Source organism: Microtus ochrogaster, chromosome 10 (assembly GCF_000317375.1).
Source record: "Microtus ochrogaster isolate Prairie Vole_2 chromosome 10, MicOch1.0, whole genome shotgun sequence".
NCBI lineage: Eukaryota > Metazoa > Chordata > Mammalia > Rodentia > Cricetidae > Microtus > Microtus ochrogaster.
Genome location: NC_022016.1, coordinates 55,886,381 through 55,901,554, shown reverse-complemented (window position 1 = coordinate 55,901,554; position 15,174 = coordinate 55,886,381). Strand labels below are relative to the sequence as shown.

Below are 15,174 nucleotides of genomic sequence, written 5' to 3'. Positions count from 1 at the left end.
ATCGACTTTGTTTTGTGTTGGCCAACAAATCTGGGGCATGGGACCTATCCTAAAGAGTGGTTAATATACCCAGTGAAACTCCACTGGAGAAAACTGGTGCTTCCTCTGCTCTCGGGTATAGTTGCTTCTTGGTTCGGGGTGGGGGCCCAAGTCATTTTCCCCTCTGCTCACAAGGCCCCTGTCTGGCTTGAACCTGTGCAGGCCTGCGTGTGTTACCACAGTCTTTGTGAGTTCATATACATATCAGCTCTGTTTTGTCTAGAAGACACTGTTTCCTTGGAATTATAACCATCACCTCTGGCTCTAACAATCTCTCTGCCTCCTTTCCCAAAAGGATCCCTGAGCCTTGAGGGGAGGGAGGGTCAAAGCGCCCCTTCTAAGTTCCAGAGCTGGAGCAATCTCCAGACCCAGGACCTTGGGAATCCCATTCTTGCCCAGGCCAAGTGTAACTTCTCCCTAAATTGAAAAACCAGCCCCAAATTCTAAGGGTTGTTTGAAACAAGGAAGTTCTTAAGTATCTCTGGAGGCTGCTGGCATCTCTAGGAAGTTTGGACAGAGAGAGGACAGATCCTCCGGGACCATCTGTCCTGTGGTGGAGAACATGCCAGGCAGTTTGTGCATGCCACTTCTCTCTACCTTTATTTAGGAGAGCCCTTTCTCGGTACTGGAGATGGGAAAGCTGAAGCCCGGGAGGTTTCCCCAAAAACTTACTCTGTATAGCCCTTGAAGTCACTCAGGTGGTCAGCGTGGGTTGGCTCCCACTCCACAGCCACTGCCCACAGCTCCACATAAGACATCAAGTGCCACCCTGGGTTCTTTCCGTGATCCGGTGCCTCCTTGACTTTCTCTCCCCAATGCCAAGCTCAAAGAGCCTGTGGGTTGGTTCTAAGGCTGGGGTCTGTAGAGCAAAGTGGCCAGCTCTCTGTTCTTGAGCCCTGGACAGGTAAAGGACAGGGAATGGCAGGCTTTGTGGGTCGAAGGCCTGGGTGTGATGGAGCCTGACAGTGTGGGCTGTGATGCCGAGCGGAGGCCAGTGGCCCCCACAGAATCTTCCGTGGAAGAGCTGTGTGCTGAGGGACACAAAGACCCTGTCCCCAGAGACACACATCAGTGGGCTTGGCATTGTTCCTGCCTCCCATGGTCTGGCCCATTCTTCCTTTCTCTCCCGCCCCCTCCCCTTCACAAGCCTCTCCACCCTCGACTCCCACCTCCCAAAAGGAAGGCAGCTGGGGGAGGCTTAGGAGCCACTGGGCCTCTCTGGGCCTGTGGAACAAAAAGACTGAAATAATTCTTTAAACCTGATGGGGGTGGGGGGCAGAGCAGAACGGCACCTGTCAGACTACACAGTTCGTCAGGCAGAGGTGACTGCTGGCCTTCTGCCTAGCCAACCCACTGTGCGGCCATGAGGAAGGGGCAAATGAGGGAGAGTCGAGCAGGCATGCTTGTGCTTGTGAGAGAGCCCTGTACACTGGAGGGGGAGAGCGCTGCGAGCAGTGTGTTTTGTACACCGGAGCATTTTTTTATAGCTGGCTGGCTAGCTGCCCCAGGAGGAAGGTAGGCAGTGGAGACTGGGGGGACGGGGGGGGGGGGCAGAGTAGCAAAGAGGAATGTATCTTCCCTGGGGGTGTTTCCTCCAGAGAGGCAAGCCCTCCTGCCCCAGCTGGGACTGCTCCCATTGACAGCTGTTTGGGGGCAAAGCCCCTCCCCCATGGCAAGCTCCCTGCTGTTCCTGCTCCTGTCACCTTGGCAACCAGCTTCTTTAGGCTGTGCAAATAGAAAAGGTCCCTTATGCCCTGAAAGAGGGTGGATGGGGGAGGGGAGGCAGGGCAGGAGAGCAGAGCCTAAGATGTTGGGCCTTGGAAGGGAAGGCAAAGGGTCTGGCCCTGCCCTTTTTAGGGCTGGGAGGACGGGAGCGTGGAGGGCAGAGGGTCCCAGGGGCCCAGACCCTGGGGCAGCCAATACCTAAAGGAGCCTGGCCACGGCTCTAGCTAGGAGGCTTGGTCCTTTGAGTTCTCATTCTAGATAACAGACTCTGGGCTCTAGGTAACAGTCAGGCCCAGATGTGAGGAGGAAGCTGCAGGCAGAGGGGTGTGCAGTTATAGAGGGGAATTGTTGGTCTCTGCGGATCCTGCATCCCTTTCAGTCATAGCTCCAGATGCCAGGCCTTTGTTCAGTCTCTTCAACCCGCCTCAGGCCTTGGCTCAGAGGAGTCTCCTGATGGGCAGGCCTGCCACGGAACTGTTTTATCACAGAGGGAGATTTCCATCTGTGGTAGGCTGGACATAGTGACACTTGCGGGTTCAAGGACTCTTGGGTCCTGTATTTTCCTCCCAAAGCAGCCGCCGAATTATATGGTTACACTGTCACTGAAAGAACGCAGTAGCCAGCTAAGCGAGCAGGTAGACCTGCTGTGCCGCTGCAGACCCAAGTGTCAGTGATTTGGATGTTGAAATCGTAGAACTGGCCTTGAAAGTTCTTTCACCTGCCCACTATAGGACCAAATTTAGATTGTGAACTCTTTCCTTGGGCTCAAGGGAAAATCCAGAACACATCTGTTAGCAGTGTGGGGGGTGCACTTTGCTTAGGTGGGCATGATTGTGTACATACACAAGTGCCTGCATATGCGTGTATATCTGGGTGTCTGTGTGGAGAGAGAGAGAGAGAGAACACCAATCGCAGCATGTACGTGTCTCCTTTCACCCCAATGATGAATATCCCACTCCACAAATGAAGAGGACGTGGCTTCTGCTGGATAATCAACAGCCACCCCCAAATCATTCTTATCTGTCTCTTCAACTTGAGAAATGTTCCTTGACACTTTTTGTGTCCACCTCCATGCCAAACCATGGGAGTTACGGAGCTGAACAAGAGCTGAAATTCTATGAGTGGTTGTGACAATCTGAGCTGTTTTGAAAATGCAATTTTCAGGCAGGGAACAGAAGAGTCGCCTGAGCAGCACTGAGGGTCACCCCAGTCCAGAGTGAGCCATCCAGAGAACACTCGTCATAGACATCTGTTGTGTCACCCTCTGCACCACCCAGGCCGACACCCTCATTTTCTGGACCCACTTTCTGTTTGCTCAAAGCCAGTTGACGGGTGGCATGCCGCCCACAGTCTTTGCTCATGTGCAGCTGTCTCCTTTCTCAGATATCTTCACCTTGTCTTTTCTGTCCTCCTGGCCATGTAGAAGCCCCTTTCCATAGTAGGGCCTACTATTCCACAGTAGGACCTACTATGTGACATGCTGATGGGATAACTGTATCCATGGGACCTCTGAAACCCTGCCACACTCCCTGCATACCAACTGCCATGCTTACAATGCATTTCTTATACTGACTGACTGCTTCGGCCTAGCAAATACACTCTTGTCTGTTCTCCCCACCCCACCTGTGACTGACTTGACCCGTGTATCTGTCATGGCCCTTTGCCACCTGCCCTCTCTGTAGCACACCCTTTGCATTGGCCCTCTAGGGTCCCTTTCAAAGTTCTCAGCGGTCCATGGTGAGCGCTCATAGACTTCCTGTGCTCGTGTATGCTTGCTGGCATGTCATCTGCTCAGCCTTGGCATCTTGGGGCACCCTTCATATGCAAGAACCATGCGTCATCCATCAGCTTCAGAAGCCTCAGCCTTCTGCATGGGGAATGTCATTGGCGACTCCTCTCAGCTCTTGCTTGTAAGATGAGAACCCTGCTCATAGGCTCATTGTTAGGAATAAATGAAATTCAAACTATAAAAAGCATTTGAGACATTCAAAGCAATAAACAGACAACAGAGAATATTTAAGGACAGCCACCATTTCCTAGCATCTACTATGGCACTGAGCAAAAGAAAAAAAGAGAAAGAAAAAAGAAAAAGGTAATTGTTTTTGGTGTGGTTTAAATATAATACTCTATTTGATACTAATACCTACCCTATATGATATGTCTCAAAACTGGAAGAATAGGAAGTCCAGGTCCAAAGAGGTTAAGCAATTTACCTATGATTTCATAGCTTATATGTAGCAAAGCCAAATTTCCATCCCAAATCTGACTCTAAAACTCATGCCGGGAGCCACCCTGCAGTGCATCTTCTGCCAAGGGTAGGTGGGGCAAAAACACCAGGTTTTCTTCTAATGCTCCAAGCTGTTTAGCCAGGTGACTTGTACACAGGGCATTTGGTGGTTTCACCATATAGGTGCCAAAGAGGCCTGAGGACATGGGGCCTGCCCAAAGTGTCCCTTGGCGGCAATCCCGTTTTTCATCTGATTCCCTCTTGGGGGGGGGGGTGTCCTTCCCTCTTCTCCCTCTGCAAACTGCTGCTGACCCAAGCCTGGAGGGAACAGAACACAAGGTCCCTGTCTCGTGCAGAGAGGAGCTGCCTGTGCTTCATTCAGTCTTACTTGTTCCCTGAAAGCTGGGTCACACAGGCCTCTCGGGAGATGAGCAGTATGGCCACCACAGTTAGCCCCATGCTGAGAGAACCTGTCTTTTGGGCTCTTCCCACAGATACCCTGGGTTTTGACTATGCAGAGCTGCTCACAGCCCTCCCCCCCTCCCCCCATGTGCCTGGGTGTTGCCTGGCTAGGCCTCCCCAGTGCTGATCCTCTTCCAAAGGCTGGATTGTGCTAACCCATCTTCTGGGAAGGTGCCTGTGACCTTCCAAAGCCGAATCTTTACACTCGTGTCCTTCGTGTCCTGAACTTCTGTCACGGCGTTTGCCAAGCAGCGGAGAGCTTCTGCCTGCCACCTTATCTGGTTCAGAGAGAGCCACTCCGCAAGTAGCTAGAGACACTGGGCTTCCAGATATACCTCAAGCAATACAACATCAGTTCCCATTCGTGCGTTCCCTCCAAGCCTTGGCCTGCAGCAGTTTGAGAAGGGAGGGGAAGGAAAGGAAATCGCCTGTAGGAGACACCCAGGTATAAAAACAGGCTTTCCACCTAAGGGGCACTTTTTGGTGAGCCCCATGAGGCACAGTGTTTTGAGGACTGCCTGGCAACCACTTCACAAGACTACCGACTGCTCTTTGCTGAATTTCCAGTTTAGGGACTATGTGCTTAGTCTATAGTACTTGCTTGCTCCGTGAACAGATGTCAGAAGTTTCTGTTAAGTTTCTAAATCTTGAAATGCAGTGGTTAAGAAAAAGATGCATTGTCTGCCTCCCGTGAGCATCTTACCTTCATCATGTGGTTTCACAATCTTAAGTTCTGGACATCAGAAAAGTGAGGCGCAGGTGCCAGCCTGCAGACGGGAGTGGGAAGCTTCCTGGGTTGTGAATACTTCCCTGCATGCTTGGAGCCTTGAGATCAACAGAAGCCTGTCATTGACAAATCTTGGCAGTGGATGCAGCCAGGGGTGAGGGGACATGCCAGTGACTCCTCACAGGCCCCCTTCTGCCCAGGAGACCTTACCGCTCTTGTCAGTACCAACAAACTGGTTTGGAAGCTGTGGATTGGCCTGGTTGGATTGCAAGGAGGCCATGCAAGGTCAGGAGAGAAGCCAGGAAGCAGAACATCGCCAGGGGTCTCTCCTCTGTCCTGGCCCTACCGAGGCTTGCTATTTGGGCTTGTGTGTCCCTGTACCCACCACCAGCATCACCACGCCCCTATGCCATGAAAGAAAGATCTAGTGAGACTTTCCAGAGCTGTGGTTGGTGTCTCATGGAATCAAGCGGTTGGGTTTCTTAGAAGTGATGGACTTCCCAGAAGGTCCTTAGAAAGAAATTACACAGGTTTGGAGATTTCTGTGCATGTGCCTCTCACAAATGTGTCGCATCCTGGCTGCAGGGAGCAGGGTATGGTTTCTTCTGGTATCATGACTTCAGCGGCCCCATATTGAATTGGGATGGCCTTAAAGAGGGCAGGGAGGAACTGATCTTACTATGATTGGCAGCAGGTAGTCTCTGAGCATCTATAAAGGTGTAGAATATTCTATTGGACTATGCAGAAGGTAAAAGAAACTCATTTTTAAGTTAAATGAAAACTTGTCTTTTCAGCTAACAGTAAGTAAGGTATGTCTTCAACTCAAAAAGCATTCAGTCTGGCTAGAAAGATAAGGCAGATGTATATAAAACTATTTCCCAAAATTCCGTGTCATCAAAGAGCCATGTGATTGAAAGTCACACCTTTGTTGACTCTTAGAAGGAAACACACTGTCATCCAGTCTACCTCACTTTACTCTGCATCCTTATTTGAAGATGCTAAAGTGGGGGAAGGTGATCAATGTTGAAGAATCGATGGGATGCATATTTAAACAAGGCTGTGTAGCCTCACAATGGATCTAACAGAAGAAGCGTCTGAGAAAGCACCAATAGCTAAGGATTCTGACAAACAGAGAAAATGGGAGCCGAGCCTGATCTGAAACCCGGAAACCAGAGGCCACTGAAGCAGAAGGAGCTTGTGCCAGCAGCTGAAAGCATTGCAGCGGGAGCCCCAAAGGCACATAGCGGCATGCCATTTATGGCACAAGCGGGTTATTTAGGGTTACTGAAGGTTGTTAGTCCAAGAAGTTAATGAGCAAGGACGGGACAGGTGCAGGGCTCCCAGGGAGAGCACACTGGGCTGACAGATTACACCTGTCACTCACAGTTTGGGCCTGGAGAGACCCAGTGTTGTGGGAGAAACAGGCCCTACAAATGGAGCCCTGTACTTGGTTGCCGTTCAGTCAGTCACATCACTGACTGAGCATCTGCTACATTCAAGTTATCTTAGAGGAAACAAGTGGGTTGCATAAATTCTGCCCACCACGGAGATCAGTGATTTACTAAAATAACTATGGCATGGGTATCATGTTGAACCCTATTTTAAAGACGATGGCACAGAGATCTGGAGCTAACCAGTGTCACACACCTCATAAATGGCAGAGCTGGCACCCAAACCCAAGTATCTGGGTGCTAGATCTCCCAGTGACATTCAGCAGGCTGCTTCTCTGGGTACACTGCAGAGCAGAGCAGCCTCGGTGGTGGTACAGAGCTAGGAAGAAGACTGGCAACCGTACAGCTTGGAGGAGGATGACTAGGGTTCAGTCGGTACCCAGACCAAAAGGTACCAATGCTGCACAGGAAACAGCAGAGGCTGCTTGGTCAGATAAATAATCCCAAATGAAAAATTGGTTTAGGCTACAAAGAGATATCGAATGCCAGGGCTTTGGACAACTGGACAAAGGGGAGCCCTTGTGGCTTTGGAGTCAGGGGTTGTATCTGTGCACTGAAGAGATTCATTAGAACTCTGTCCATAAGATGGATCGCAGCAGGAAGAAACCCGAATCAGAAAGACTAAGTAGAAAGTTCCTGCAATATGCTGAACAAAAGGGTTTCTGACCCAGGATAACGCTGCAGTTAAACCATGGTCTTTGCATCTTCTTAACCCCGGAAGATTAATGATGCACACTTCCCCCAAATACCTTGCCTCCTTTGATCTGGGCACTCACTCTCCCTTCTGACCTTCCATCCCAGCCTGGGCAGATATGGCGTCCTTTGTCCTGTGACAGGTTCACAGGAGTGCCACAGTTTGGAGGGAGGGTAGGCTAGAGGAGGATCCCAGGACAGGGGCCAGGAGGCCACCAGTTCCCTTTCCAAGTTTCTTGGTGTGCTAGCGCTGTAACACACGGCTGCATTCATCAGCTCTCCAAAAGAAAGGGTTCTCCTTGGCTCCCATCTCTGCAGGTTCTAGTCCATGGCTGGCTGAACTTACTGCTTCAGGTCTGTGGTGAGGCAATAAATCACGATGGGAGCTCAGGCAAAATCAAAAGCACATCTTTCCTGCCCAGGCACTAACTGTGCTCTTAATCTCCCAACTGCATTCCTTATGTCTTTTAGTATCAGAACCGTTTCCCCACTTCATCCTTGTTTTTCCAACCTCATAAATCCTGATTTTTTTGATTCATGTGAATATTCCTGTGTGGGCGTGGGTGTAAACCAGAGCTGTCTTTCTCAGTCACTCTTCACATTATATACTGAGACTGATTTCTCATTTGAACCCCAAGTTTTCCAGTTTGAGTAACTATCTAGGCAGCTTGCTCCTGGAACCCCTTGAATCCACCTCCCAAGTGCTGGGAGCTGCCACCCCACCCCTCCCCTGACATTTATGTGAGCACAAGGAATCCCAACTCTGATTCTCATACGTGCACAGCAGGCAATTCCCCCATTGGGCCATCTTCCCAGCCACAATAAATCCTGGATTTTAAAACCATTTTCCTAATGTTTTCCGCCAAGACATAGAGCTGGAAGGCCTGTGTGATCTCCTAGACCAGAACTCTGCTGCACAGAAACACACTGGAAGGAAATAGCCTTTGTCTTGGGTCTTACAGCAACAGATGGCAGATCATCATCCCTTAGCTTCCCAGACCTGGTCCGTCTCCAGCTCTCCTCCAGACAGCAGCCTCTGGAGTGACTCTGGCCAGCATCTTATCCACAGCTCATTCTAGCCATTGGAGCCTGATGGCCCCTCCACACCTCCCAGGCTTCTTACCAAGAGTATTCTTTATGCCTGATGAACAGTCCTTTCTGGTTGTTAGACTCTGGTCTATCCAATGAGAGAGCGGGAGGCCGGGCTTAGCCTGGAGTCACAAACTGCTTATAATCCCCCAAATGCTTGCTGTCGGTGTCTGTGCAGGTTCCTCAAGCCCCTTAAATCCAGTACATCCCCCTTAAATCCACACTGATATCCAAGTTTCTTGGTTCATCACTCATTGTTGTCCACCAGATCCTGCTGTGCCAGCCTTGTTAACTCTGTCCCTGGCCACAGCATCCGGCCCCTGAGGCCCTTTCTGCTTTTGCTCCTGGTGTCTCTCGTTTCTGTTCTTTCTTTATTCCTGTTGGCAGCCTGCTTGGAATTCCATGTGGGGCTGTGATGACAGTTAAAAACTTGCATGAAAAGAGGGAAAATTAAAGAAAGAACATACCTCCCCTAACTCAGTTTGAAACCTTGGTGGTTTCTGAGTCTCAGGGTTCTTTGTACATAATAACCTGAACCTGAAATCTGTTTATCCTTATGCATTTGTATAAATTTGGCTGTGAGTGTCCAGCTGTGGCCCTCTATGTCTGCCTGGCATATCTCCTCTCTCAGCTCTCTGGCTACGGGCGTCGTTGTGGAAGGTAGCATCTATGCAGGACAGATTCAGCTGACCTGCTCACATTCTGAACTGGCCTGGATGCTTGCCAGGTAGAGGATTTACACTCTGAATTGGATTTCCTGGGTCATTGCTATCTATAAGGCAGAAGCTAAAAACACAACAGAGACTACAAAAAAAAAAAAAAAAAAGAACCTTGGGGTAGGGTAGACAGCTCAGTCAGTTATGCAAACATGAGCACCTGATTCAGGATTCCCAGCACCCACTAAAAAAAATAAAAAAGGCAAGTGCCGGGGCTTAGAGACCCTGTCTCAAAAACCAGTAAGCTCTCTGATGATCAAGGAAGACACCTGGCATGAATTCTGCCTCACCACACAGGCATGCACAGATGCGCATGTACCTACATGTGCACACCCTCACATCAGCACGCACCCACACCAACACAGACCAGATGCCTGCCTCAAAGAGCCAGCCTGGTAAAAATGGGAGGAAGAAAAGGGGCAGCATATGGGAACTCCAGGTCAGGACAATAAACTGACTTGTTTATGATATGTACGGTTAGGTCCTAGGTTGAGTTCTGTGTAAAAGCACCATGGTAGTAAGGTGAGGGTCCTCACCTGGAAAAGATCAAAAGCAAGAAGAGAGAGGTGTTCAGGCTTCCAGGCTCTGGCGCTGGCCAAGCCAGTCTCCATGTGAAGGAAAACAGAGAAGGAAACAGGAAGCCCTGGGCTTGGGAAACTGTGTGTACAAGGGCCACGGTAGGTGAGGATGGCCATCCTGTCTAACCTGGCTTTCCTCCCGCAGCGTATGCTCAACTGCAGCCACACCAGCTCCTCCCGCAGCCGTCATCAAAACACCCACAGCCTCAGTTTGTGATGCAGCAGCAGCCACAGCCACAGCAGCTACAGCCACCACGGCCTGCACCCCAAGTCCAGTCCCAACCCCAGCTTGCACCAGTCTCCCCAAGCCTGGCCTTACAGTCCAGCCCAGAAGACAATGCCATGCCTCTGGGCCCAGTTCCGTCTGTCCTGCCACTCCAGTGTCCTGCTGCCCATCTGCACAAGCCAGGAAGCAGCCAGCAATGCCACCTTCCCACACCAGACACTGGGTCTCAGAACGGACATCCTGAGAGTGTGGCCCATGTCCCTCAGCGAAGGTTCCAGCACACCTCAGCTGTGATCTTACAGTTGCAGCCTGCTTCTCCAGTGGTAAGTAGGCTGATATCAGGGAACAGTGGGGAGGCCATAACTCAAGCAGTCCTGTAGTTCTGACACGGGTAATTCAGACTAGGCTGACTGTTGAGATTGTCTCTGCACATCCCAAGATGAAAGGGCTCTCTCCGACTTAGGATAACTGAATCTTTACATCTTTGCCTGTTGCCCGAGCTCCACAGGAACCAGGGTAGTGTCCAAGATTGCAGAAGCGATTCAGGAAACTCATCTCTGCCCTGCCCCCTAACAGCCCCAGCAGTGTGCTCCTGATGATTGGAAGGAAGTGGTACCAGGGGAGAAGACTGTGCCCGTGACTCAGCCAGGCCCATCCCCACACCAGCAAGCCATCATCGCTGCCATGCCTGGTGGTCTGCCTGTACCCAAGAGTCCCAACATCCAGCAGTGCCCAGCTCACGGTATGAAGTGTTGGGGGGAGGAGGGACGTCAGCTTGCCCTGCCACTTCCTGGTTCCTTTCCCTTGGCATCTAGGAAGGGGAGGTAAACTACCAGAAACATAATGAAGCAACACAGCATCTTTGTAGCTGGAGACAGGGGAAGTGAGGGCATGGGTCAGAGACAAAGAAAGATAGCCCAGAAGATAGAAAAGCAAGAGGATCAGACTGGGGAAAGAGTCAGGTTCTGCAGCTCTTTTGCCATTGGTTTTTGAATGCTGCATATATGTGGGCCAAGCTGACAGCAAAGGTGTCAGAGGGAGTTCTTGAGATTAATCATGGCCAGAGGACTGCAGAGTCTCCAAGAGAAGGGACATTCCTTCGAGGAGAGCCAGAAGGAGACTCAGAATGAGCTCATCTTGTAGAGAACATCCTTGAGAGACCTGTGCTCATCTCTGGGGTCTCCATCTGTCTATCTGAGTGACAAGTACATTTCCCATGACCTGGGCTTTAGGACACTCTGCTGGAGCACTCTGCCCTGGTGGGAGAGCCACGGTGGTACCTCCGCCCTCTGTAGTGATCCATTTGCTGGCCTTCTTCTTTGCCAGGCTGCACGGTGATCTTGGCCTAGATCTCAGAGCCACTCTGAGCCAAGAACTGTTGACAGCTCAGGGAGGCAGCTCCAACCACAATGCTAAGTGTGTGCTGAGAGTGGGGGTGGGCGAAGCAAGAGGGAAAAGCTCAGAAACTGAAGATTTGAAAGGAGAAATATTTCGGAATAAAAAAATATACAAGGTAGGAGAAGTTAAATAGTCTTATAAGGAGTGAGGGTTGGAGCAAGGAAAAAGGAAGCCAAAGAATATGGACAATGGACACTAGGAAATGGAAAGACGGATGGAGGTCATTCACTTCCTTTTCGTGGGCTGGCAAGGACAAGAGACTCCTGCTAAGGGGTCCTGGGTCTGAGGTTGTAAACCCGCCCAGCGGGTCAGTTGTTCCAAGGTCCCAAAGAGGTGCTATCTGAAAAAGACGTGGGCGGAAGGGAGAAACCACGCAAAATTCTGTTATCAAGGTCTCACTTTATTAGTGAAATGGTTGTGGCTTATAAAGCCCTTGAATGAGGAATTTGGCTTGGGGTGGGGGCAGGGGCTTGGTAAGGGCAAGAAGGGACCTTGACGGGGAAGCACTGGTCACAAGTGTTCTCTCTGCAAGTTGGAATCGTTCCTTTTGTGATTCCAACCACAAACAATTCTCTAGATAGTTGGAATGTGGGGCGGGTACCGCTAACAAATTGCTCTCGAGATAGTTGGGTGTGGGGTGGGTTCCGCTAACAAATAGTTCTCAAGATAGTTGGGTGTGGGGCTCCCCGCAAACATCCTTAGGACAATAATCCCTGCTATAATCTTTGGGAAAATGGCTCCTGCCCTGCTATAATCTTTGGGAAAATGGCTCCTGACATGCGGTGTGGCTCTGTGATGGAACACTTACCCAGTGTGTCTGAGACCCTGCATTCCATCCCAACCCTTATAGAACGCACTCTAATTATCAGAAAACCCCTCTTCTAATTAAGTTAGAACCTGCTGTTCTGGAACTCAGCATCGTTGGCTGTGAACCTGTCTTGCAAATTTGAGAGTCCATCTCATAGTGTTTGTAGAAGTTTGTCCCGACTCTGGGAGTGAGGGGACATCAAAAGACCTGAGAGTTCTTTGATTTCCCTCCATGACATGTCAGATCCCCACTTCCATGTTTCTAATCATCTTCTCTCTGTGTGTTCTACCTTTTCATTGATTCTCTCAAAGTGGAACTCCCCAAATTAAAAATATTAATCCCAAATATCAAAGCTACCATCTCAGAGGGGTAGTGGTGAGCCACATCTTTAATCCCAGCACTCAGGAGGCAGAGGCAGGTGGATCTCTGTGAGTTCAAGGCCAGCCTGGTCTACAGAGCTAGTTCCAGGACAGCCAGGATTGTTACACAAGGAAATCCTGTCTCAGAAAAACTACACACACACAATCCTTTACTCACTCATGATAGCCCTGAGAGATAAGTATCATCATCCTCTTCATTATAGAAGTAGGGACAGAAACCAAGAAGGAGCGGCCCCAGGTTACAGGGCTGTTGAAGGACGGTACTCTGGTTCTAGCCCCAAATGTGGCAAGTCCCTCACACACCACCCCTTAGGCCACACACGAGGCCACACCTTCATTCCTCCATCCAGTGGGAACAGCTCTGATGAGTCAGAGTGTTGTGCCAACTAGACTCCAGGAAGGTGGCTTGTTTTGCTTTTACTTTTGAGGTTTCTTTGACAGGAGTTGTTGTCTGACTAGGTCTCCTTGGTCTCCAACTTGTACTATTTATATTTTGAACCAACGTACAATGACTTATGTCCATTCAGTGATCTTGTGTGAATTTAGCTCACAGTTCCAGAGACTGTCATTGGTTCACTAAACTATCCTTGAGCTTTTTCCGCCAGCCTTTTCAGAGATTTCCTCCCTAAATCCTGGTAATTGCCCTTGGGGGTCGGAACTTCATTATCTTCATTTTAAAGATGGGGACAGGACTCTAAGGTGCAGAGTCAGTGGAGGAGCAGGGATCTCTTGCATCTGATTTCTGTTATTCATTCATTATGCTAACGCCTCGCTACCACTTGGCTACAGGTGAGCTGCAGGAATAAGCACTGCCCTGCTCTCTATTCTAGAAGGGTCAAACGAACTCAGGAAGAAGTCCAGGTCTTTCCAAAATACGCGTTCTTTTACCAATTTGCTGATGGAAGTGCCGCGTAGGATCCGCCTGAGGAGCCAGGCAGCGTTTCAGGAATGCTGGTACCCAACAGTCTTTGCTGAGGGACAGTTATCCAACAACTCCTAAATCAGCTGGCGTTTGCCTTCCTTTTTCTATTTGGTCCATAAGGCTTGCAACAGTTTCTGAAATCCAAGCAAGGCCATAAGCATAAGACAAGCATCCTGTTCTTGAGGTTCTCATCTTCCAAAAAGAATGACCTTTGTTTAGTGGCGGCCGCTGCTGGCCACCCGAGCCTTAGACAGTTGCATGGACTACGAAGGTTTGAATGTCAACTTGGAGACAAAGTCCTGTGGGCTGTATGGTAAGGCCCAGAGAAATAAGGACTGCTCCCTACCATCAAGGAACCCAGCATCTGTCGGGGAAGATGAACACACAGGAAACTACAATGCCAGCTACAATTTGATAAGCGCCACAAGAGGCCCCTAGGTAATGCTTTCCACGTTACAGAGGGCACTGTTGGTGCCAGATGGAGATTATCAGGCTAGATTTCAGAGTGGAAATGGCATTGCTACAAAGCAGGGATTGGCAAACTATAGCTCCCAGGCTACATCCATTGCATTGCCAGTGTTTGTACAGCCTCGCAAGTTAACAGCAGCTGTAATGAACAATACTATCTCTCGATGTGAGGAAATACATGAGATTTAGATGTCCGTGTTCACAGTGAAGCTCTGGGAACACAGCCACGCTCACTTACCCATGACAACAGCTCTCAACTTCAGCAACAGTAGGCTGGAGCAGCTGGGGCAGGGACCATATGGCCTACAAGGTCTAAGGTATTTCCTCTGTGGCCCCTTTCAGAAGTCTGCCAACTGCTGGCCTTTCGACCTTGAAGTTTGGGTGGGACTTGGGCTCATAGTGTCAGGGACAAGGCCTTTCTGGCAGGACACTTAAGGCGGAGGGCAGTAGTTGAGTGTCCAGTCCCTTGTCATCTTTCTTTTTAAAATCAAATGTGTGAGAGAAGGGGAATGTGAATTCTACTGCAAAGGAGGTTTGAAAGTTTGGAAAGTAAAGAAGACGAGGAGTGGGAAGCGGGAGGGAAGCACGCAGGAACTAGAAACCATGGGTAAAGTGAAGCCGGAGCAGAAGGAAAGACAGAGTGTGGTGGAGAAGGTATGAATGAAGAAAACCAATGCACGGGAAAATACTGAACCTAGAGAGAAGTCGGGAGTGGGGAGTCATTGGGTTCATCCTGCAGTTAGTTACTCTTTGAGGATGGTGCCTTTCTCACGAGCGCGTACCCCCAGCGCTCCTAGCCCGCCTGTTTGCATGAAGGTAGCTCGCCGGGACAGTTCAAGTTAAAACTGTGTGTTTGGGAAAGAAAACTAACATTTATTGGGCTCCCACTGTGCACCAGGCACTGCAGGCAATTTGTAAATCAGTTAACCCTCACATTAAACCTGGCGGTAGGGATTACGCCTTTTATGGAGGTAGGACTGGGTCCCTTTGGTCATTACTTCACCTCTGATCCTCGCTCCCAGTGGGGAGGATAATGACCACTTGGAGAGTTATTGTGGACAATAAGGGAGAGGATGCGTGCACTTCGCCCTGACACGCACTAACCCTCAATCATTAAGACTGGCCTCCGAGACCCCACAGTGAGCCACCGGGGCGGGGGTCACAGGCCACCGGTCCCCAGGGGCCCCGCGCCGGACGCCTCCGAGCCTTCCGGAGGACGCGGGGTTGGGCTCGGGCGCACAAAGGAAGCGCGCGGGCCGCGTCGG

At 50.2% G+C, this 15,174-nt stretch overlaps 1 protein-coding gene across 1 annotated transcript in view; it reads left to right on the top strand.

Annotated features, from left to right (window-relative positions):
* Phc2 (polyhomeotic homolog 2) overlaps positions 1 to 15,174 on the top strand; it is a 64,678-nt gene that overhangs the window by 21,067 nt on the left and 28,437 nt on the right. The window contains exons 8-9 of the mRNA XM_005353214.3: positions 9,853 to 10,256; positions 10,510 to 10,675. Of these exons, the coding sequence (XP_005353271.1) occupies positions 9,853 to 10,256; positions 10,510 to 10,675 (570 nt within the window). The remainder of the gene's footprint in view (positions 1 to 9,852; positions 10,257 to 10,509; positions 10,676 to 15,174) is intronic.